The 23,559-nt window shown below is 37.0% G+C and overlaps 2 protein-coding genes across 2 annotated transcripts in view; both read right to left on the bottom strand.

Moving 5' to 3' along the window:
* The window catches only part of LOC142344587 (soma ferritin-like), a 320,547-nt gene that overhangs the window by 296,973 nt on the left and 15 nt on the right, over positions 1-23,559 (bottom strand). The window lies entirely within an intron of this gene.
* Positions 8,725-23,559, bottom strand: part of LOC142344588 (soma ferritin-like) — a 145,024-nt gene continuing 130,189 nt past the window's right edge. The window contains exons 2-5 of the mRNA XM_075396378.1: positions 18,302-18,445; positions 12,612-12,758; positions 12,169-12,294; positions 8,725-9,457 (exon numbers count right to left, since the gene is read on the bottom strand). Of these exons, the coding sequence (XP_075252493.1) occupies positions 9,311-9,457; positions 12,169-12,294; positions 12,612-12,758; positions 18,302-18,403 (522 nt within the window). The 5' untranslated portion in view covers positions 18,404-18,445 and the 3' untranslated portion in view covers positions 8,725-9,310. The remainder of the gene's footprint in view (positions 9,458-12,168; positions 12,295-12,611; positions 12,759-18,301; positions 18,446-23,559) is intronic.

The following is a 23,559-nucleotide window of genomic DNA, read 5'->3' on the forward strand; positions in this document are numbered from 1 at the left end:
GTTTTTGTTGTTGGAAAACGAAAACTAGGTAATGGTGCCATAATTGGTTAAATGTTTTTCGTGTCAAAGCGTCGACATAAGAAACAATGAAACCGTACGCTTGCTAACGCTTTCCGAAGGCCAATCACATGGTAACGTTGTTGAATGAATGCTTTTGTTGTTTCTGTGGACTGGTGAATACATATTTGATGGGCATGTTCCAAGTACAAACGAACAATTTTGTCCTTGGCGTGCAAAATTATTGGACGTTTTTCCAAATCCAGTTGTGTTGGTGCATACTGCAATCGACCACAAGATCTGAGTAATCCGTCCTCATCCAACAGCGGATTTAAGCATCGTATTTTGCACTTAGAATCTAGTTTGATTCCACGTTGTACGGAATTAACGGTCGAATGGAAAAAACTGTCCCAAGATAATTTCAGGAGATAATTTCTTGATAATTGATTGTCTTCAGTTGTGTATTGGTGATTGTTCGTTCGCATTTTCTTTGCACAATTAATTAGGTTGAAAACTGTTTTAACTATCAGAAGAAGTTTGTTTCATGTTGAGAATTTACTCGGATCGACTATAGGTTTAATTGTCTTGGGACTTCTCGTGACTGCCGCACATGTTGCGCGTGGTTTGTTTATCTCATTCTAGGTCGACTCGCTTTGGCAAAGAAATTGGGGTGGATCTAACTATTTCTGCTGAATTTCGTTTGTCTCAAGACCGCGAGTTCCGTGGTCGGCGGGATTGAGATAAGTTGAGATGTGATGCCATTGCTGGGGTGAAGAACTTTTATGAATTTCTCGCAATCTGTTTGAAACAAAAACGTTTTGCTTCTTATTTGAGGCTATCCAGTCCAAAACTACTTGACTGTTGGACCAGAGAAAAATTTGGTCGAATGTCAGTGTCATTTCTCTTTGGATCAGTTGTAGAAGGCGCACTTCTATGACAGCGGCTTCTAGTTCCATTTTTGGCACACTTATTTGTTTAATGGGAGCAACTTTGCATTTTCCCATGAGAAAGCATGCTTGTGGCGGAGTGCTTTGACTATTGGTTGTACGGAGGTAAGCAACGGCTGCCATAGCTGCCATTGAGGCATCCACAAATATATGAAGTTGGCTGCTTGTGACTTTACTGAAATTGTGAACAGTTCTTAGTATTCGGATTTCGGGCATGGCAAAGTAGCTGTTTAGAACTTTCTGGAGGTTATGGTGTAGTTCATGTGGTATCAAATCATCCCATTTTCTTCCAAGTTTCCAAATCTGCTGCAAAACCATTTTGATTCTAATTGTCAGGGGAGACAACAGGCCGAAGGTATCGAAGATTGAAGATACCAAACTGAAAATTTCCCTTTGTGTGTACACTGTTGCATCTTTAGGAAATTGTTGTACGGGAAACATGACAAAATCGTCAACTGTTATGTTCCATTTTCGACCAAGGACTCTTATGATCTCTTTTGTTTTGTCTTTGTTGTCGGAAGAGATTTCAGCGAGTACATCTGGTTCGTTCGAAACAAATTTGTCAACTTGAAGCCACCATTTTTCAGGCATCTTGTTGTCTGTGATATGACTTCTTTGGCTTCTGAAATTGTTGGCAGGGACTGGATGTAACCGGGTGTTCTCTGAATCTCAACAGCTCAATTAGAAGATTTGAGTTCAGTGATTCACCGCGGAATTTTGATGCTGCGTTGGCAACTCTTCTCACTTTTCCGGTTTTTTTTGGATTAGTGACTGGATGATGAGGTAAGTACCACATTGACTCTGGGGGTGGTGCTTGCATTTCGACTGGCTTGACAAAATTTTTATCCAAGTCTGTTTGGAGTGTCTGGTTGTACTTCTGATTGAGACCGGGATCGTTTTGTAGTCGTTTTTGTAGACTTTTTAGTTGACTGACTGCTGAGAAATAGTTATTCTGGAGTTTCTTTACAGGTTTCCAAGGAAGGCCAATCTGATATCTTTCACCGTTGTGACAGATTGAGTTTTCCATTGTTTGGACTGCTAATTGGTCTAGTGAGCCGTCTTCATTCTGTTCGGTTAATGTACCTTCAGCTTCTTTTTTCCAGAATCTTTGAACTAATTCGTCCAATGGTTCCTCTTCAGTGTCTTTCCGGCAGACATGGTAAATGAATGGTTGGCGAGGGGGCTTGTTTGAGTTCATTGTTTTAGGAGATAGCTCGTACTCTCCAGCGAGAGTCCAACCAAGCTTTGTTTTTACGCCGAATGGACGCTTTCTGCTACCTTGGATTACTTCGACTGGATATGTGAAGGGAAACGTATTGACACCAAGAAGGGCGCCTATTGCACCGTTGGCTATGTCAGGGAAATAAATGTGACTAAGTTCCTTGAACGTGTCGCATAATTGATTGAGTTCAAGAACGTTAGCGGGTGATACATTGAGACATGGCGTGCTATAGGCTCTTGCAATGCTGAGGTGTTGACTGATTTTGTCATAAGGCGTTACTGTCACTGTTTCACTAATTTTGGACAGTGGCATTTGATGTTCAGTATTTAGGTACTGCAGAGTTGTTGATGCTTGGGCTTCGCAGGGAAGCTCAAGAAATCTGGTAACTTTATCCAGCAGGAAGGTGAACTGGCTCCCGGGGTCAATCAAGGCGTAGGTATCAAACAGTTTACTTCCGTTTACAAATGAAACTGGTATTATTTGTAGTTGTTCATACCATTCAGGAGGAGGAATTGTATTTCGGTTGATACTGAAGTTTTGGGTCGGATTCGAAGCACTCAAATGGGCGGGTTGAATATTTTGTTGCTGTGATTGTCTTTTACCAGAAAACGATTGACCGTATCTTGTCTGCTGGCTCTTTGTACTGCTGACAGTGTCAGTACTTTTGTTTTGATTTTGTTGTTGAAAGGATGGCTGTGTTTGGGGCTTGCTAGATTTTGTGTCGGCTGATTGGGATTGCTTGTTGAGAAGGCAGCGGTGGGCCGCTTAACTTGTTTCAAAGGATCATGCAAAGTTGTGTGGTGAAATCCTTTACATGTTTGGCATCGTTTTGTGGACGGACATGACTGCTTAAAATGTTTGTTGCTTAAACAGTTCGAGCAAAGATTGTTCTTGCTCACAATGTCATACCTTTGGTCTAGCGCACATTTCTGGTATTCAGGGCATGTTGCGAGTATGTGACTTCCTTTGCATTTCTCGCAAGACCTGTTTGACTGATCAGCATCTTTACGCGGAGGAAAGGGTGGTTGACCATGCTGGTTTGCAGGGCGACTTGAGTGCAATGAATTCGGTTTCCAATTGTTTTGTGAAGTATTAGAAAATTGATCCATAGCATTGCTGTTCCTATTATCATTGTTGTTGTTAATTCTGCTAATGCTATTACTGTTGTGACCGAAAGTGTTCCAATTATTAAACGGCTTATGAACATTTTCTCTGTTGATTTTGTCGTATACTTGGGCCTGTACTTCAAGCCACTTCTGAAAATCAGTGACGGTTGGTTGATTTCCAATTGATGTTATTTTATACTCTGTCCATTTTATCAGAATATTATGTGGAATTTTTTCTTTTGCCTTTTTCATCAATGTTGAACTTTGCAAATCGGCTTTGAAGCCTAAGTATTCAAAAGCTTGCACTAATCGTTTGAGAAAAGAAGCAAAAGATACAAAACTCTGTTTGTTGTAGTCATTGTTCGGACGCCAGGCTTCCAGTTGATTGATGAAAGCAATCACAACAATGCTGGGATCTCCAAAGTGATCCATGAGCTCTTTCAAAGCAATCGCGTGAAAAGCTGGGTCACACGAGTAGGCTTGAATTTTTTCTTTGGCTTTTCCTACGACCGAGTTCTGTAAGTATGTTATACGGTGTGTATCCGTAAGGCTAGTATTATTGTGAACTAGGTTGAAAAAATTGTTTATCCACTCATGGTATTTCAGTGGGTTACCATTGAAATTTGAAATTGTTATTGGTGGAACTTTAATGGAATTTTTGTTTGTGGTTTGTAAATTAAAATTATTTTCAAACCGGATTGTTTCTGTTTGTATTTCAGTTCGTGGCTGAAACAGTTGCTTTCCAGAAAAAGACCAATTTGGATTTTGTTTCGAATTTCCCGAAATGTTTGGTTGGCTAATATATTGAGTAAAGGGGGGAAGCATGGCTGTTTGGTAGTTTGTAAAGGGATTTTCCGGAGTAAGCGGACAATTAGGTGGCTGAGATGATGTACAGCAAACAAGGTTGGTACCTTGGGTGTTGAGTGTTGTATTGGAGGGGAAAACAATTCCATTGTTAGGTTCTTCCGTTCGATTTCCATTGCTAAAATGAACTCCAGTTGGGTAAAGTGGGTTCTGAAATTGTTGGGAAACGTTTGTTTGCGCTACTGTTGGTAACGACATTGCTGACACCAATTTAACGCTGTTCTGGTTTACACTTATTGGAACAGCTGAAAATTGAGTGTTTGAAACAGTTTGAGCAGTTGCACTTTGATTGTTGTCAAAACTTAGGGTAACAATATGTAGGGTAACAAAATGTAGCGTAACAATATGGATTTGGCGTGGTCTCATTTGTCACTCTATTTGTTCCTTTTTCTGAATGAAATTGACGCTGAAGCATTTGCCCATTCAAATTGCATGAACTTGATGTTTGGTATGTATTGATTTTGTTAACTGGGGAGTTATGTTGAATTGAGTTTTGTAAATCTAATGCAAGACGTTGTATGCTTTGATCTTCTCTTTTTGTTATTTAAGGGAACAGAAGACTTTTCTTTTGGTCTAACTCTGGCATTTGCTGGTTGATTTATTGGCATTTCGGGCAATGTGATCAGCCTTGAACTAGAGAACTGGTTCAATTCTCCAATTGATGAGTGAATTAATTCCGGCTGGTTATCAATAGATTCAACAGGAAATAAGACTGCAGTTTGATTCATTGGAATGGAGGGTTGTTGAATTGAAGCAAACTGGTTGAAAGTGTTCTCTTGCTCTATAAAAACAACTTTGTGTACTGGGGATTGAGGATTACTCAAGACAAATCTGTCCTGAATGTTTGCTCTGGATAATAGGGTTGATGCTGGTGTTGGGGCTGCTAACAACGACATTGACTGATTTATGTGTTCAACCGTCGTAAAATTTTTTACTGATTCTTCAGTCAATTCTCTAGTGTCCTGCGCAAATTGGCTGTTGCTCTGAAGGAATTTGGAGAGAAGGTTGGGTTTATTTTCTCCTTGCGGAAGGAAAAACGATGGTTTCGCCGGTCTTGGGGGCACTGGAGGGGACATCGCTGGCAGGGTTCTTTACTGTCATGTTGTTTTGCTCTGAGTTTTGGGAAACCGGTGTCAATCGATGCAACTCGAGTTGTCTTCTTGAGGACTGTGAGATGCAGCTGATGTCATCGCGCACTCGAGTTGATGATTGACTCAATTGACCATCATCGTCGAGACTGTTGACTTCTAGTTCCAACTTTTCTAGACGAGAGATCAAGTTCGATTGACGCTTCATGACTGAATTTATGCTACTGGAGCTTACTTTTTCAATCATGATGCTGTCAAGGTTTGTCTTGAGCTCTTCAACGCTCTCCTTGATTTTGTTGATCAAAAAAGAAAGTGTGCGGAAGCTTTTTCTCTGCTCAACGGATGTCTGTAAGAGATCAAGCTGATTTTTCATGTTGAGCTCAGTCATTTTGAACTTGTTCAATGCGTATTGTAACTTCTGGCTGTTTTCTTTTGTCATCTTGATGAACCGGCTGTAGTCAACTCGTAATGGTTCTGTTGTATTTAAAGTAAAGGTAAAGAATGGCTCGAAATTTACGGAGCGACGACTTTTTGGTAAATTAAAAACCTCTTAAGTTTTTGTAGGCTAATCAGCCTAGCTCTTTTTGTTCAAAAGTAGCAACGCAAATTTTCACAAAAACAGGAATCCTAAAGGTGTTTTTTTGGTGCTAAATCTAGCTAAAAATTTGCTTAAAAAATGGAAAAACTAAGCGTTCGCGCGTGTGTACCGTTGAGTTGTTGAACAAGACCAAATAATTGCTTTCAATTTTTTTTACATATAAGACTTCGCATCGATTCTCCTGTAAATTTTAGTTCTCCTTTAATCACAATCAAAGTACCAGAAAAAATTTTACTGAAGTGTTTTCTTTTTTTGTGTGTGGAGTTTTAGGAACAAAAAAACCTAAAACCAAACAAACTAAATCTATATTGATACTTCAAAATAAGTTAACTTTTTTTAGAATTTAAAATGCGGTGCGACCAGGCAACGTGAGCTACAGACAAGCAGAGAAAACTGGTTGCTTAAAAGCTGGGTCTACTTTGAAGCTCTTTTCCAAGAAATTCTGTTTTGCTATTCTTATGAAGTTAAGGACAACTGCTACCATTAAACTGCTTGTATTTGTTTCTGGATATTATCTGCCACCTATGAATTGCTCATCTTTACTTTGGTGACTACTGCGACCCAACGGAAACACACTCGTCTTCAGTTGGTGACTACTGAGACCAAAGGGGGAAAAGGGACTTCCTTCGGCAACTTCTGAGACCGCGGACAAAAAAGAAGAGACGTTTGAATTTTCCAACTATATGCGTGAATGAATTTGAGTGGGGAATTATTCGAGAGCTTTTGATTTACTTCTTTTTGAGATCTTATCTTCTCTTTTATTTCTCTTGAGAAGGTATTTTCAGTGTATACTACTCAATTAACTAGATGCGCGGCTAGTAGTATGCAAAATGAAAACAAAATAAGTGTAAATGTCGGGTTTTCTTAGGAAAGCATACTACCCCATTAACTAGGCTCGCGGCTAGTAGTATGCAATTAAGATCAAAGAAAACACAAACCTCTTTGCAGGTTTTTTTTTGTCAGAAGCTTTTCAGTAATTTTCTGTCTGTTGATTTCGGTTTTGCAGAATGGTTATATAGTTTTTCATTTTGTTTTTTAATGAACTGCGGAGGTACATAAAATAGCTCTTTTTTGAAAATTGATTGATTTTTTCTTTAATAAGAAAAAAAACGTTAGAAAAACGTTTTTTGATTTTTATATAACAGAGAAACAATTTTGCCACTTTTCTGTTGCTTCTTTGCGGTTTTGAAATAAATGAAATAAATTTTCAGATTATTTTCAAACAGACGGAAGGAGCTATTTTGAACGCTTTCTTGTTATCTACTGAAAATTTTCAATAAACATTAGAAAAATGTTTTTTTGAGTTTTTTAAGTAAAAGAAGCAAATTTGCAAATTTCAAGTTGCCTCTTTATTAGTTTGTATATTCAATCAACTGATTTTGAGACTTGTTTTCCAAAAAAACCAGGGGAGCTAATCAATGGGTTTCAGTGGAACTATTAAATGTTTTATTCAAAACTTTAGGAAAACGTTTTTTGAATTTTTTTGATTCAAAGAAGCAATTTTTGTCAAAATTGAGTTGCTTCTTTACAAAATTGCAAAATCGATAAACTGATTTTGAAGTTCATTTTCCAACAAACCCAGGGGGGCTAATCAATGGGTTTTTTGGATTTATTAAAAGGTTTTCCCTAAAACGCTAGAAAATCGTTTTTTGATTTTTTGTAGGCAAGGAAGCAAATTTTGTCAAAATTGAGTTGCTTCTTTACAAAAATGCAAAATCGATAAATTGATTTTGAAGCTTCTTTTCCAACGAACCTAGGGGGGCTAATCAATGGGTTTTTTGGATTTAATAAAAAGTTTTCATTAAGACGTTAGAAAGACGTTTTTTTTTTATTTTTGACGCTCAAAAAAGCACTTTTGCGACTTTCTCAATTTTGAGCAAAAATTTTACATAAGGTGTTCAACCAAAATAAAGTTGATTTCAAGTCCAACTGAAGTGTTCCATTCAAATAAAAATTTTACTTTCATGTAGATTTTTTGCGACAAATTGATAAAATTGTTTTTGAGTTTTTCCGATGCAAAAAACGCTATATCGTTTTTTCGGGCAATTTGTGTTTTTTTTTCTCGTTAATTGCTGACTTGTAGTTGCTCACGGCTATTTCTTTCATAAACCATCTACCAAAAGCTCGTTGGGGGACAATTTTTGTGTTTGAGATTTTTTGTCGCGAAAAAAATCACGTTTTTTTTTGGATACGTCTAACCGGGGGAAAGGACTTCAAAGGTGACGTCTGGAACCTCGGGCGATCATCTCTTGGTGACGTCTGTAACCAAAAAAGTGTCAGGCCCTCTTGGTCGGGTGACGTCTGAAAACCCTTGAAAAAAACTTTTCGTCTTTGGTTGGCTCGTCTGCAATAAGAAACTCTGTCGTAGTCTTGGATATTAGTCTTGGGGTGTGCTCATGCCCCCTCTTTGTTTCAAAAAAAAATTAAATTTAATTCAGGAGGTTTTATGTCCTTATTATGGCGGATGGTCGCCAAAATTATGTTTTAAAACATATCTCTAATCTAATCATTTGTTAATTTGTTAAAAGAGCACGTCTAAGTTTCACGTTGTTGGACAAAAGAGTCAAGTTTTTGTTGCAATTTTGGCGGTTTTTGAATCATCTTGAAAGTTGCAATAACATTGGCAACACCATTCAACGCAACTTCGCAAATATTGAATTAATCCCTTTAAAACCGTAAAATCTGCTGGCGCAATATATGCACAGTAAATCGAAAGGCATTTCTGAGTGACCAGCTTTTTTAATACCGGGCCTTTTGCGGACAGCAGTGGCAATATTTTATAACTGCTATTCCTAATGCGTCACTCATCATTCGCGTTGAAAAAGACCTACGCTAACTTCGATAATTTGGGAAGGAAAAGGCAGCTCAAACCAAATAGAAGATACAGCTTTTCAACTGGGCATTCAGAAGAAGGATGAGTGGTACTTTAATTCCATATCTAAATACATAGCTTTTTCAAGTATTTGTTTAGCATAATCTGCTCCATCATTTATCGTACATAAGATGATGTTCATGAAAGGAATAATATACACCAATTTTCAAACCACGTAATTAATTTGGCAAAGAAATTGTGACCAATTGAAGTGAACTTGAATACGTACTGGCCAATGGCACAACACAAAGATACACTCTTTGAAAATTATAGACCAGAGGGCTGATCGTCTTTTGTAAATTGAGTATTAATTTCTTGAACTAAAACGATCGTTTTATCATACCAGCAAATCAGCCTTCAGTTGAAATACATCATCGCCAACTACAACATACCATTGACCAATGCATATTTACTGTGAACAAATGAAGATATTGCAATGAATTTAACCAGTTGTTGGCACATTGTCGATGTCTCTTGACTATTTAACAGACGGATTATATAACACCGACTATACAGGAGCACTCTGTAACCAAGTGGACTCCGCGAATGTTTTTTAAGTAAGTTATTTTTAGTAATTTTGACAAGCAATGAAATGTGGCCAGTCTCTTGTTCGTTCTTATTCGTCGCTTTTGAAAGCGAGCTTGTCGAACTGGAACTCGCCCAGTCCTGGTCCGCACTTCTTAGCCTGGCAGAGGAGGTCTGCGAACTCCTTGATTGAGTCCACTTGCTCTTCCAGGTAGTGCGTCTCCAAAAAGTCACAGAACTGAAACAGACCAGGATGTACAATACAACACTTGCACAATACCAGTGTGTCGCTTTTAGAACCAACGCACTTTTCAGCGAACCATTTAAGCGAAGATTGTCCACGCGAGCGTTCTATACTCATGGCTTCGACGTCATTTATGTAAAATATTAGCTTCATTCTTTGTACGAATACTCATTTGTATCAGTCAAATATGACGGCATAGTCTAGAACGAATCACACGCAAAAAACTTAAACCTCCAACCTAACCAGCAGATCAATTGAACAATCCCAGCTAAAAAGACAATCTGAAAAGCTGAGAAAATAAAATAAGCAAACAAACTAAACAAAAAATTGATCATTGCTAAAACTCTTGAAGCTTTCACCCTGACGGCGAAATATGATACAATTCAATATACTCATTAACTCAAGCAATAGCCTTTGAGATTTATTTGCCACTAAAATTAAATATGGCAAATGCTTCAAAAAACAGAAAAGCAAATTAAAATGTTTCTAATTTCTAGTTTCAAAAGCTCTTTTTGTGTTTGGAGTTCTGCCATGTAACCGATCTGCACGACTTAAAAAGTTCGTTGGCCAGTAAAGATTGCTAAACACAGAAAATGACAAATCCAAAATAATACAATTGCAAATTATAAAAAAAACTTGCTAAAATTCGTGACATTTATATCTTCAGAACCATTTCATTGGCTCCAGAGACCATCCAGTATCCCTATTTCAAACCACTGAAATGCATCCATTAACGCACGCAAAAGCCTTGAAAGGGGTATATTGGCCAATAAAAAAAACTGGAGAAAAATGACTTTTTAAAAAAGAAAAAAATGCAAATTTTATTCAAAGTCTCTAAATTTCACAGAATTGATATGTTCAAAATCATTTTCTGCCCCTCAGAGCTGCCCAAAAACCCCAACTGCAAGACCTGAAAAAAGATCCATTGGCCCTTAAAGTTCGATAAACTCAAAAAACAATTGCAAATTTTATTGAAGTGTTGCTAAAATTCTCTAATCTTCGGAACCATATCATTGTCTTCAAAAACTATCCAGTAGCCCCTTTCAAGCCGAAAAACGCCTGACTGGCCCCTAAAGATTGATAGAACTCGGAACAAAACAAACTTCAGAAAATTAAAAAAAATACATTCAAACTTTATCACAAAAATGGAACACGAGTGACATTAAAAATTTCAAAAATAACTCCATTTCCCACTACCAGCTATGCAGTAACCTGTTCTTATACTCTAGAGGATGTTGACTGGCCTCTGGAGCTGGATAAAGTCAAAGGACAAAAATTTTCAAAAAAACTGAAAAAAGCAAATAAAAAATTTGTTATATAAATACCTTTTTTCATTGTCTTCAGAAACTATCCAGTAACCCAATTCTAAGCATACAAAGTTTCACTTGCACATAAAGACGATGGACTCGGAATAAGACAAATACTTTCAGAAAACTAAAAATTTGACTTCATCACAATGCGAAAATTCGAAATATTAAAATTTGAAAAACAAATCAATTCCACTAGAAACTATGCAGTAACATATTATCAAACCCTAGAGGACCTTCCTTGGTCCCTGGAGCTGGAAATTCCAAAAACGCCAAAAAATTTGAAAAATGCAAGTTTTATCAAAAAATTGCTAAAATTCGGCAAATTAAAAAGTTGAGAACCACTCCACTACCACTCCAAAATACGCACTAACATATATCAAACCATAGAGGTGGTTCCTCGGCCCCTGTGGCTAGCAAAACTAAATGGCAAAAATATCAAAAATCTGCACGTTTTATCAAAAAATCGCTAAAATTCGTGATGTTAAAAAGTTTAAAACCATTCCATTACCAGTAGAAACTATACAGTAAACTATTATCGACCCTAGAGGAGATTCGTTGACATCGGCTGAAAAAAACTCATTACGACAAAAAGTATCAAAAATTGTAAAAAAAAAATTAGTATAAACTTGCGTGTTTATGTTTGTGTACCAAAATATATAGCTAGTAAAATGATCATTCAAAAACTCCTAAAAAATGACCTTTCAACCTTGAATTACGGCCCTCCCAGTAGCTTCACCAATCTAAGCACTTGAAGGACTACTAAACGCGCCTAAGGGCTTCTAATGAAACTTGATGCCCACTAAGCTTTACCTGTTCATCCCGTTTTGAAAGCTCAAAGTCATGAAAAAAGGTGTAAAACATCTTACAAAAAAAGACAGAGCACCATTACGATCCAATTCTTGGATTGTAAAAAAACACTGTCCCCAATAACAGCCGCCATCGCTTCGCGGCTATTAAAAATAATAAATATTTCCACACTGTTGTTATCACCATTGAGGAAATTATCAAACTGAGCAGCAACACCGAGTTGTTGATGACTTGAGAGGCCGATAACAACCGCGTGACAATGCTTTTTACCAATTGTTGTTGCGATTTCTACATTTGCATAACTAACACCGGCTGCAAATGATTAGACCATCTTTTTCCGTCACTCTTCATTTAGCAACTGTGGCGGCCGAAGAGTGGCGGGAAAATATAGTATAATAAGAAAGAGTTTCGCCACTGTTTCCGATTTTTGATATATTCATCGGGTGCTAACAAGCTATTTTATTGGCAAGTTATGCAACAGTTGTTATCGCAACGAGAGTTGATAAAATTGTTTCTATTCGTGAAGCTTTCCTTTGAATTTACTGCTCATTTTTCCAAGGTCGATTTTACTATCGCATGGTAACTGACCTGTTTATCACCATGTGAATCGGCAAGGGTGTGCAGGTCAAGTAACGCTTGGTTAACTTTCTTCTCCAGATCCAGTGCCGTCTCCAAAACATTCACTATAGTGCCCCACTCGTCATGATCAGGTTTCTGTTAACAATAAAAATGCTGTCAAATACAAATTCATTTTCGGAAGTTAAGCACATGAACATTTAATAGACGCCATAAGCAGTGAGAACTTTTTTCGTAACACTTACTATGCAATTTAAATTCTCGTTTTGACAATTATACAAAAACATAGTAAAATGTGATTCCTTCAGCGGTGCCCATGAAACTCTCGATTTGTATGACTCCTTGCGATTAAAAAGTAGATTGGAAAAAAAATAGATTAAATTCAATTACCTTACATGTAAACATACGAGGCTCGTACTTGGATAGCACTGAAATTATTCAGGTTAACACCTTACCTTGATATCTCTCAGTACAATTCGGCCACCTCTTTTGTTCTGGTACTCCATCAACTTCATCGCGTGTTCCCTCTCGTCTTCGCTCTGCTTCTTCAAGAACTTAGAAACGTTTTCAGCTTTCTGGTCGTCCCGGTCAAAGTAGAACGCCTGAAAAGATCATTAAGGTTCAGTGCGAGACCTACAAATTTATAGACATAACGGCATCTACTTCAACTAAATCATTGTTCGGAAGTGCGGGTGGTAAAAACCTATTAACAAATGAAACAAACAAAGTCGAAAAATGGAATGATCAAAAACTTCATGGAATGATCAAAGACATATTATGACAAGTAAAAGTAAGAAACTTCAGAGATATTATGATAAGTGAAATTAAGATTGAGACCAAACAATTAGGAAAAATTAGGAGCACTGGATACCAAGTATGGCAAACTGAAAAAATCAAAACTTGATCCTTCTTCTTAGGCTAAAGCGTTTTTCACCATTCTAACAATTCAAATAAAACTCATTTATATTACAAATCAGTTGACAATAACCCGGCTTCAAGGGTTCTTTTTCAATAAAAAATCGAAATTTTCGGCGAAATTTTTCTTAGATGTTCACCAAAAAACAGAAGAATGTTTTCGAGCAACAAATGTCCGTCACAAATGCAAAACTTTCTTTATATTTCAAAAATTGCTGCGACCACTGTCTTTATTAAATAGTTTCATGTTAAATGGAAACCTTGTAATGGAGACCTCCAATGGGAGGGTTTTAGAAACAAGTTTTGAATGAAAATTCTTAGTGCTAGCTCACTATTCTGGGCAAACGAGAAGCAAAATTACCCCCAGAAGTCTCGACTGAAGAGAAACTGTATCGCCATTCCTGGCATGAGTGTAAATCCCCACACCAAAAACCGAAAGAAATCAATTCAATACTCGCTCGAAAATACTCAGACCAGACACGACGATGATGCAATTTGGCACGATACGATAAACAATTCGTTGTCGAAGCACCACTCAAACTACAACAGACCTCTATCCCCTAAGCAGCTTGTCCGAGACATGAAGAAGTATCCAGAGATTGAGTGGATAGTCTTCTTCCCTCGCTTGGGAGCGCCAAACGTCTTCCAACAGTTGTGCTCGAGTCGCATTCCTTCTTTCAACGTCCTTCAGTACACCTTTTCAAATAAGGTATCTGCAGACGAAGATATTAAAGTACTACGAGTTACATCAGCCTGCAGAACAGGAATTACGAACGTTGACTCTCTTCCAGCGTATGCTTTGCAACCGCCAAAGATCAATCATTGTAGAGAGTGTGAAAAGAAGAACAAGCAGGCGTAGAAGACAGCAGTTAGTGAAGAAACTAGTGTGGACTTCACTTCGAACTCGGTAACTTCAACACCTCTGACGAACTCAAAATTATACGTAGGTACAATTTTTGTTGGTTGTGAGGTGAAGGAGTTTTCGTTTTCGATATCTCCGCGAAGTAAATAGCTGTAAGAAAATGAATTCGTGCGTTGCTTGTTCTTCAGCAAGCCATTGAGACCTTGTAGTTTGTGAGATCTGCTACAAAAAATCCATCCATATTGAATGCCTTGGAGTCAACCCTAAGGATTCAACAACTGGTGCTTTAGCCTGGAGATGCTCTGATTGCACAAATTTTTCAATCATTGATCTGCTAGCGAAAATCATCCCGAAGCTGGATGCGATTGACCAGTAAACTGCTGATGTGTCAAAAATTCAGAAAACTTTGGCTGAAAGCAACCCAAACATTGTTCAACCTCAAAACTCTTTTGTGCACGCTCTGTCTAAGGGTCTTGGTAAACCAATCAATCCATTCAAGAGCAGCAATCACCCTCGGATGGATAGTACCGCTTCAGATAGAAGTGAAAGGAAGAAACGAAAGTTTCAGATTCAGCAGGATGACAGTCCATTGCTAGATGAAGATCAGTTTGTGACTGAATGTGATGAAAATGCAATGAACGCGAACTGGGTGCAAAAACGTCGTAAAAATGTTAGACCAGTAAATGTGGTCAGTTGGTCGTCAATTACGAACAATGAAATAAGCGGCGTTGAACTGAAACCCAGAGGTCCCCCAAGACGGCATTACTTTGTGAGCAGAGTCGCTGCTCAAGTGACAACAGATGTTTTAAAGAATTATTGCACGCAGAAAGATCTGAGTCCCATTGATTGCCGTGAAGTGCCAAGTCGACGCCATCTTCTCATCTAATTCTACCAGAAGAGAAAACTGAGAAAGCTGAGTTGAACGAGACGTGGCCTCAACATGTTATACTAAGGAGCTATTTTCTGAATGATAAAGCGAGATCTTGGATCAAGTATGTCACCTCCACAAATGACAGTTTACATCCGAAATTCATGCGAACGGCAACTTTATTTAACGCCAGATCAATATGCAATAAAATGAATGAAATTGTTGACTTCTTACTTATACACCAACCAGTTTTTCTATCAATTTCTGAAAAATGGCTGAATGAAGAGACCATGTTTCACCTTGATGCAGCGAAAAGTATTGTCTATGTTTTTTCAGGATGCAACCGATAAGGAAGAGGAGGAGTAGGAATTGTTCCTAAGGTTGCCAGTTTTAAGAATCTTAAGAGTGTTGTCTCGCCCGACCTTGAGTACCATGTAGTCAAACTAATCTTCCAGAGCATAAAGCCTTGTGTATGGACAATCTACAGACCTCCAAGCGGAAACTTGGAAAGCTTCTTCGGAATGTTTGACGAAGTTCTGGCAGGTTACGCGCTGGAATATGAAAAAAATTTTCTTCCTCGGAGATTTTAATTTTTCGCGTAAACATTCAGCATGGGACGAGTTTGACTGTTATATAGATGAGTTGAATCTGATCAACCATGTGAAAATACCATTTCACGTTAACGGCAACACTTTGGACCTTGTTTTATCTAATATTCCTGTGGACATCAAAGTGAAGGTTGATCCCGTCTTGAAATCCGACCATTTCTGCTTGACGTTTGATGTGGATGCTATGAGTAACCAAGCGCAACCTGATAGTACCTACAAATTTTGAAAATTCAAGTGGAAATCAGTGGATCAGACTTCCTTCTTTTCTGATATTGAAAATATCCCAAAATTTTCGTTTAAAAATTTGGATAGCGATAGCCGAAATCAACCCGACCAGATTGTCAACGATGTGTTTGCTCTTTTCGAGTCAGCTATCATGCAAGTACGAGACACGAATGTTGAAACACTAGAATGTCGTTCACGGGATGGACAACCGCGATACCTTGATGCTGAATGTACTACTGCAAAACGAAAAAAAGACAACTGGAACGGAAACTAAGGAGTTGTCGCAGTACATACTATGAAGTAAATTATGAAGCTCATTTATTCATGTACCATGATCTCTTAACCAAGAAAGGAAACGAGTAATTTGCGAACAATCTCTCGTCGATGTGTTAGAAATAAGTTTAAAACATTGAAGTTGCTACTGAAGCATACGCCGGAAACACTTCCAAAGCATGAATTTCCCAGAAAAACCTGCTAACGATTTCAATCTGTTTTACAAACATTAAGTTGATAACATAAAAAGGAGCATTTCAGACAACCAGCTTTATGTGAGTGTGTCTAACAACTGTATCTGGGAAGATTTTAAACTGATTGAGAGTGAGATGCTTGAACTTCAGCATCTTCGTTTATTGACCCTATGCAAGCTGAGTTTTCCAAAAGCTTTTGCAGATCTAACATCGTCGATATTGTTGACATGAAAAACAAAGCGCTCACGAGTGAAATATTGAAGGAAGGTATTATTAAGCCTCTCCTGAAGCCAGGCAAGGACAAAGACTCTTGGTAGCTATCACCCTGTAACAAATCTGAAATGAATAGGAAAACTGCTAGAACATATTGCACACAATCCATTAACGAAACGTCTTGACGCCATTGACAAATAGCCCGTCATGCAATCAGCATACCGTGAAAGTCACTCTACAGAAATTGGCCTGATTCGGTGCTCAAATGTGATACGCAAAATGACATCCAGAAACAAATCCTTGTTGATGGTGTTGCTTGACCTCAGCAGCGCTTTTGATACAGTTCAGCACCACCTGATTGACATCTTGAAGAAGTCTTATGGTCTCGGCGGCGCTTTTGCAAGCTTTTTTGATATGTATCTTCGCGACAGAACAGTAAAAGTCCTAGGTGCAAATGTTCTATCAGATTCTATCGAGCAACCAACCGGTGTTCCGCAAGGAAGTATTCTAGGGCCTTCACTCTTCCTACTTTATCTTAATCCTCTACTTGAAGCGCTTGACGCGATTGGGTGCCTCTATGAGTTTTACGCTGACGATTCTCAATTCTTCTTTGAAATACATGAAGGACGATTAACATCGAAATGTGAAGTACTTAGACGAGTTGAGGAGTGTTTGGAAGCTCAACAAAGATAAAACTGAGCTAATAGTCTTCAAGCCCAACACAGGACAAGAACATCCCATAAAGTTTCGCATTTTTCGGAGAACCTCTCATCGAAAAACCTTCAATCCAAGTACTGGGTTTTTGGCTTGATGCAGATATGAATCTGAACGACCAAATACGTTTCGTTACCAAAAACTGTTTCTACTATCTCCGACAATTTCCTGATCAAGATCAACGTCATTTATTTGTCAGATGCTACATTCTGTTGCGACTTAACTATTGTAATGTATTATATATTTTTTGCCTACCTGAAAAAAGACCAGAAAAGTCCAGAATGCCGCAGTACGCTTTATTTTTGGAAAACCTCGTTCAACAAGAACAACACAGCTGATGAAAGAGCTGCATTTGGTTACCAATTAGACAGCGAATTCAGTTTAATTAGGCTGTCTTATGCACAAGGTGAAAAACAAAAATGCTCCAGCGTATCTGCAAAGTCTGTTCCGACTTAATGTGAACTCTGCTAACTCAAATAGGCGTGAAATGTTTCGGGTGCCTACTGGTAGAACAAATTTCCAAAAAGCTGCTTTCGAGAACAGTGGATGCCTCCTCTGGAATGGCCTGCCGAGTTATCTTATAAACGAACTGAATTACAAAGTGTTCAAGCAGATGCTAACAACGATGCTCTTTTGCCAAGCCTACTGATTCTTATTGATGCACTTTTGAGATCAGAAAAAGTGCTAAAGCCTCCTTCATCATCATCATCATCATTAATATCAAGCTAAAAAATTGAAACAACTATGATAACTGTGATCGCTGAAAACAAGCAGTTTTATGTGAAAGACACCATATTGAAATACTTTTCCAATTTTGTTATTGCTATCGTCAGTGCAAGAAACACATTTGTTAAAAACTTTATGGAAATAGAAAGAAGCTGACTCCTCCGCTGAAATTTCTCGAAGACAAATCTAGCATATGAATGCTTGTTTATGGTCTTGACATTTCTCGGTTAATTTATCTGTTAAAACTATAACAAAGCAATATGCAATCATCTTATTTTTTTAAAATGATACTAGCAAACTTTCAAACTTTTTCGATTTGAAAGTTGTTCTATCACACAAGGGAATTCATTCCTCCGACCAATGTTTTTCGCTGTTAAGTTTTAACTTTAAGTTTTTTCATGCATAAATTCACACTCGTATTGAGATGGAGGTGGATATTGTTGTTCATAAAGGTATCCGCAGGCCAAAATCATGTTCCCATTTAACGTGTTCAACCTCATTCACTCCTTGTTGGATCTCTAAGATTGACTCCGAAAAAATTGCTAACCATTGAAAGATATGTGTAAGATGCAAAGAGTTCCATGTTGATCTGTTTGTTGATACCAGCCTCGCACTCTTCGTGGAAATTCTGTCGCACTATCGAAGTCATTTTTACTACTTGTCGATTTCAACTGAGCTGGACAAAATACCTCTGAAAATGATTGCATATATAGCCAATGTATCTACAACAAGATGCTCGGTAATTTGCGTTCGCACAATGTTCCGACCCCGCCATCCACATTCTCGACTTAATTGATTACCAAACGAGGGAGAGATAGAAAACGGTAAAAAAAACATACATATCATTCAACAAACTAATGGAAAAAAATAAAGCCACGTTTGAAAATTATTGTTAACACGACTACTAGAAAAGACTATCATAAAAATGAGAAAAAAAACAAACATTTACGCCCAAACCTCGATGTCTAGATATTTACTCGATGTCTAGATTAACTAGATGTTTAAAAGAACAGTAAAAACGAAATCGCATCAGATAAAACCTAAACAAAACAGAATAACCTACACTTCATTAGGAAAGATATGTTACCTGTCCACAGGCGACTGGTAACAGGTCGAAAAAAAGAGCAAGAATTAAGCGAAGTTCAAAAAAGTTTCTCTTTTTGAAAATAATTAAATTCAAAGTAAATAAAATCATTAGATATAAACTGAAATCAATAAAATTTTAATTTGTATCTCCATAGGAACCAATTCAGACCTGTCATTGTCCAGTGTACATCATACGATTACAAAAAGAAGACAAATACCGGCAAAGTTGAAGTTCAATTAAACTTTGGGCGAAAATGGCAGTGAGGCCACTAAAGCCTTAAATTTGTTAGTAAGAACATTAAAAACGTTCAATTGCGCAATTTCTCAAAGCAAATGGGACCTTAGATTAATGTTAGAAGTTTAAAATTTAAAAAATCTTAAAAATGTACAAATAAATAAAAATCAAAAATTTTATCGAATCTCGTAGTAAAGCCAAAAACCAAATGGTTGAAACTAAAACGCAATAAAAGATTTAAAAAAAACATAGCTCACAGGAAACGGGTTGCTACCTGTCTTTACAAATCGATAGAAAAATGATTTAAGAAAATGGCGGAGCTCAAAAATCCTATTATGTTTCTGAAAACAATAATTTTCAAAAGTCATAACATACATAAGAATTTAACTGGAAGAGAAGGCTTATTTTGCAACAATTCAGTAATCCAATTGCGCCCGTTATTAATAAGACTAAGTCACAAGACTTCACAAAAACAACAAATACAGACAGAACGCAAAACTTCAAACAATTTTACGACACCTGTGTTGAAGGCACTAGAATTATAAGATGTTATTCGCAAGAACTGTAAAGCATCACTTGCTTCTCATCTGAATATCGAGGAAGCTTCCTTATGAAATGCTTAAATAGAAAAAACAAAAAAAATTAAACTCAAAAATGAAGTATCGAGAACCCGCAAATTTCTTATGAAATTAAATGGTCGAAGCCATCAGACAAAAGTTACAACCAACAAAGAGATTAATGTTTTGACTCAACGAAATTAATGTTTTGAACAGAGACTTCTTTTAATTAGGCTGATTTGAATGAGGGAAAAAATTAGAGCAAACAGAAATCTTTCACTTTTTTTCAAAAAGTTCATTTGAAAGTCGTTCAAGTAGGTTCAATTAAACATCTTGGAGAAGCAGTTGAGGCCTATCATTATTAGGTATATGTCGTACAACAACAAAAAAGACAGACACAGTCAAAGATTAAAAAAAATACATATCAGTAAATTGCGCGAGAACTGTCTCAGCCCATAAAAGGCAAAAATAAAAAATACATATCAGTAAATTGCGCGAGAACTGTCTCAGCCCATAAAAGAATAAATTATTCAACAACAAGTCATATATTCAATTGCACCTTTTTCAACGCTGCACATTTTTTCAACTATGAATTCATTCAATTGGAGCTGTCAGTAATGCGATCATTCAGCATGAAAACAAATTGAACCCCTAAAAATGTGCTATGCTCAAAAATAAAAATTAACTCGTAGTATCAAAATCGGAAACCATTAGTTAAATATGAAACCACAACAGATATTAATTTATAACTCACAGGACATGGGTTCTGGCCTGTCTTGTCAGAGACTACGCCAGAAGTTGAGAAAAGTAAAATAAAATAGAGGCAAAGTTCAAAACTTCCAACATTTTCTTAAAGCAAATATGTTCAAAGACATAATAGACTTAGATAACAACTGAAAGCATTGTCTAGGTTCACTTATACCTCTTAAAGAAGCCAATTGGTTCACTAACTGGAGATACTAAGTCATTGGACTACAAAAAGTAACAAAAAGCAAAACATGGGAAAACCACAAATTAACGAAAATATTTGGTCAAAGCCATAAAAATCATGAGCTTAACTCTGAAACCAAAATATATGTTCGTTTGCTCTCTTTTTTTGTAAACAATATCGGGCAAAAACTGAGCCTAGGTGCAAAATTCTTGTCAGTAATTCACATAAAAACTATAAATGCGGAAATATCTTGAACAGGCCGCGCCCAAATAAAAATTTAAAATTTTATTGTAAGGATCCACGATGAGATCAAGATCAGCCCTGATATTGCTTCGTCATCCCCGAGTGTGTCAACAAAAATCAATGAATTGTTCAAATGGTTGCGAAATAGATCCAGTTTTGAACAAGTATTCAGTATATCAAAAATAAAACTAAGCTGGCAGATTGCCAGAAAATAGCCGCAATAGCTGCGTAGATCTGCAGTCTCAAAAAAAACAGTAAAAAAGACAGACCAAAAAATAATCTTTTCACTGATGGCTGAGATGTTATATTCTGAAAGAATCTGTATAAGTTCTTGCTGCCTCTATCAGTTGCTCTTAAATAACCTTCATTTAGAGTGACACATTCACTTGACCTCATCTCTTCGTTTTTGAGTGAGGTAAGTCACGTTTGACCAAAATTTTAATCACGCGAATAAACAAAAAAACTCGCTCCACTAAGAGCAAAAAATGACGTCACGCACGCGTTTCAGTTGAAAATTCATAAACAAATGAACAAAAAGTGGTTGTGACGTCATATGGTCGTAACAAAAATCTTGACGAAATTTGAAAAAAAAAACAAGAGAAGGTCAATATTAGCCACGGCTATCACTGTGCGGTCATTAGTAAAGCATTTTGTATAATGATCAAGTTTAAATTAGCAAAAAAACTGGTAAAGATATATTTCCAGAAGACTCTTAAAGCCAGCGGGAGTACAGCTAGCTCTCTTTATGAGCTTATGAAGAATATTCAAAAATTCTAGCCAACAAACGCCGATCGAACAATTCAGCAACCCTTCTCTATCTTTTAAGATAAAACCGCAAAACTAACGTTAACAATTTTACCATATTTTAGCAAGTTTGACAAAAATTGGGGCAAAATTTACGGAAAATTTTGAAAAAAGCAACGTATTTCGGCCGAAAGTTCACAAAATTTGCGATCTCGATAACTCCCTGTAAAAAAAAGATATTCAAAAAGATCTTTTGAATTCCATATTCTAAACTGGACGGGCTTTCTAATGATACCACTCACAACTCTCAACGATTATTATATCGATCGGCCAAAATTGATTGAATAAAAAAACCTATTTGAGTACATAGTCCCCCCCCCCACTAAAGTGGGTCGGAACAATTACCAATACGACACTTAAAGCAGAATTAAGTCTTAAAATCTATAACAATAACCTTTGTACCACAGAATTCTCACTATCACAAGAATTCAGATATCATGCCACCTGATAAACACATAGAAAAAAGAGATTACAAAATTAATTCCTCTGACATCTTTCAATATAAAAATAAACATTTATTGATAGATTTCATTGTGATAAAATTTACAGCACAAAACTTTTGAAGCAATCAACAAAAGTACATTATGGTGTAGACATAGATCAAGAGCGACATTTGATAGAAAAGAAGTGCATATTATCATAAACAATCCAAATACAGTAAATGGAAGAAGTCAAGCGTTCTCAGCAGTGCATTTGTTTCACTTACACACATTTCTCAAAAAAACTCGTTTTCAGCTTACTCATTATGTGATTTATTTAACTAGCTTATGTGATTTATTTCCGACTAAATAGGGAGTTATTAATTAGTAGTAGCAATAGTTCCATTTTTCAAGCAACACTTCGCAGTTTGTTTAATGGAGTTTCTGCTGAAAATCACGTATGGCTGAAAATTATAAATTTACGCCATATTAACACTAAGATATCACTAGTTGAAATTTATCATGGTGTAGATTTTTCGGGCGTCGAGACATCTATTTGTTGTGCATAGACCTCAGAGTAAAAAATAGTAAATAAAATAACTACAAAGCAACAAAACATTGAACTGGTCTATGATCCGAGAGGTTGCGTCCATTCGGTCGCGTTTGCGTATTGACCTTATACAACTTGACTTGCTCATAATTTCGAACAAATATAAAGTCAATTACTTCGCAAGCCGAGTTGTCAAAACCAATGAAGGTGCAACCCGGTTTTGCTTTCAGAGCAACGTCTTCCGAATCTTTGAGCCCCGATTTGAGAACAATATTGTAAGTTTCTTCTTCTTTAAATGAGTTAAAATCTCCTGTAAGAAAATATGCTTCCGTTTCTACACTCAAATATGTTGCAATTCGCTCCGTTATTAAAGTAGCGCTATATTCTCGCGCCTGCAAAGATACGTTATCAAGGTGCGTATTAAAATGCCAAAAAGTCTTCTCTGGGTGCCCAATTTGTTCAAACTTTCCATATTGGCAAATTCTTTTGCATCCAGCGCCAGGATAAATAGTTCCAGGTTCGTCCGGCGTAAGACTTAACCAAAACACACCCTCACTTATCAATTTGTATTTCAACGAATTATAGAAAATGGGATTAAATTCACCAGTAGTTGCACCGTCGTCACGCCCAACTCCAAACCATTTGTATCCAAGAGGGCTGAGAGCATTATTAAGGTCATTTACTTGGTTGGAAAGCGCTTCCTGGAGACCAATAAAATCGGGCTTCTGACTTAATAAAAATATGCAAACATCATCCTTTCGATTTGCCCAAGAGTCCTCTCCATCCTCTGGATTATCATACCGAATGTTGAAGCTTAGGATTTCCAAATTCATTACAACTGAATTCAGTAACCTAATACAGCTCAATATGAGACACTAACTATGAACAGGAAGATATTTTCTTCACCCACAAAACATAGCTCACGTTCAATTTTACTACACCAAGATTTAAATTGCCAATAATTTTTTAGACAACGGAGA

The sequence above is a fragment of the Convolutriloba macropyga genome, chromosome 8 (assembly GCF_964194025.1).
Source record: "Convolutriloba macropyga chromosome 8, txConMacr16.3, whole genome shotgun sequence".
NCBI lineage: Eukaryota > Metazoa > Xenacoelomorpha > Acoela > Convolutidae > Convolutriloba > Convolutriloba macropyga.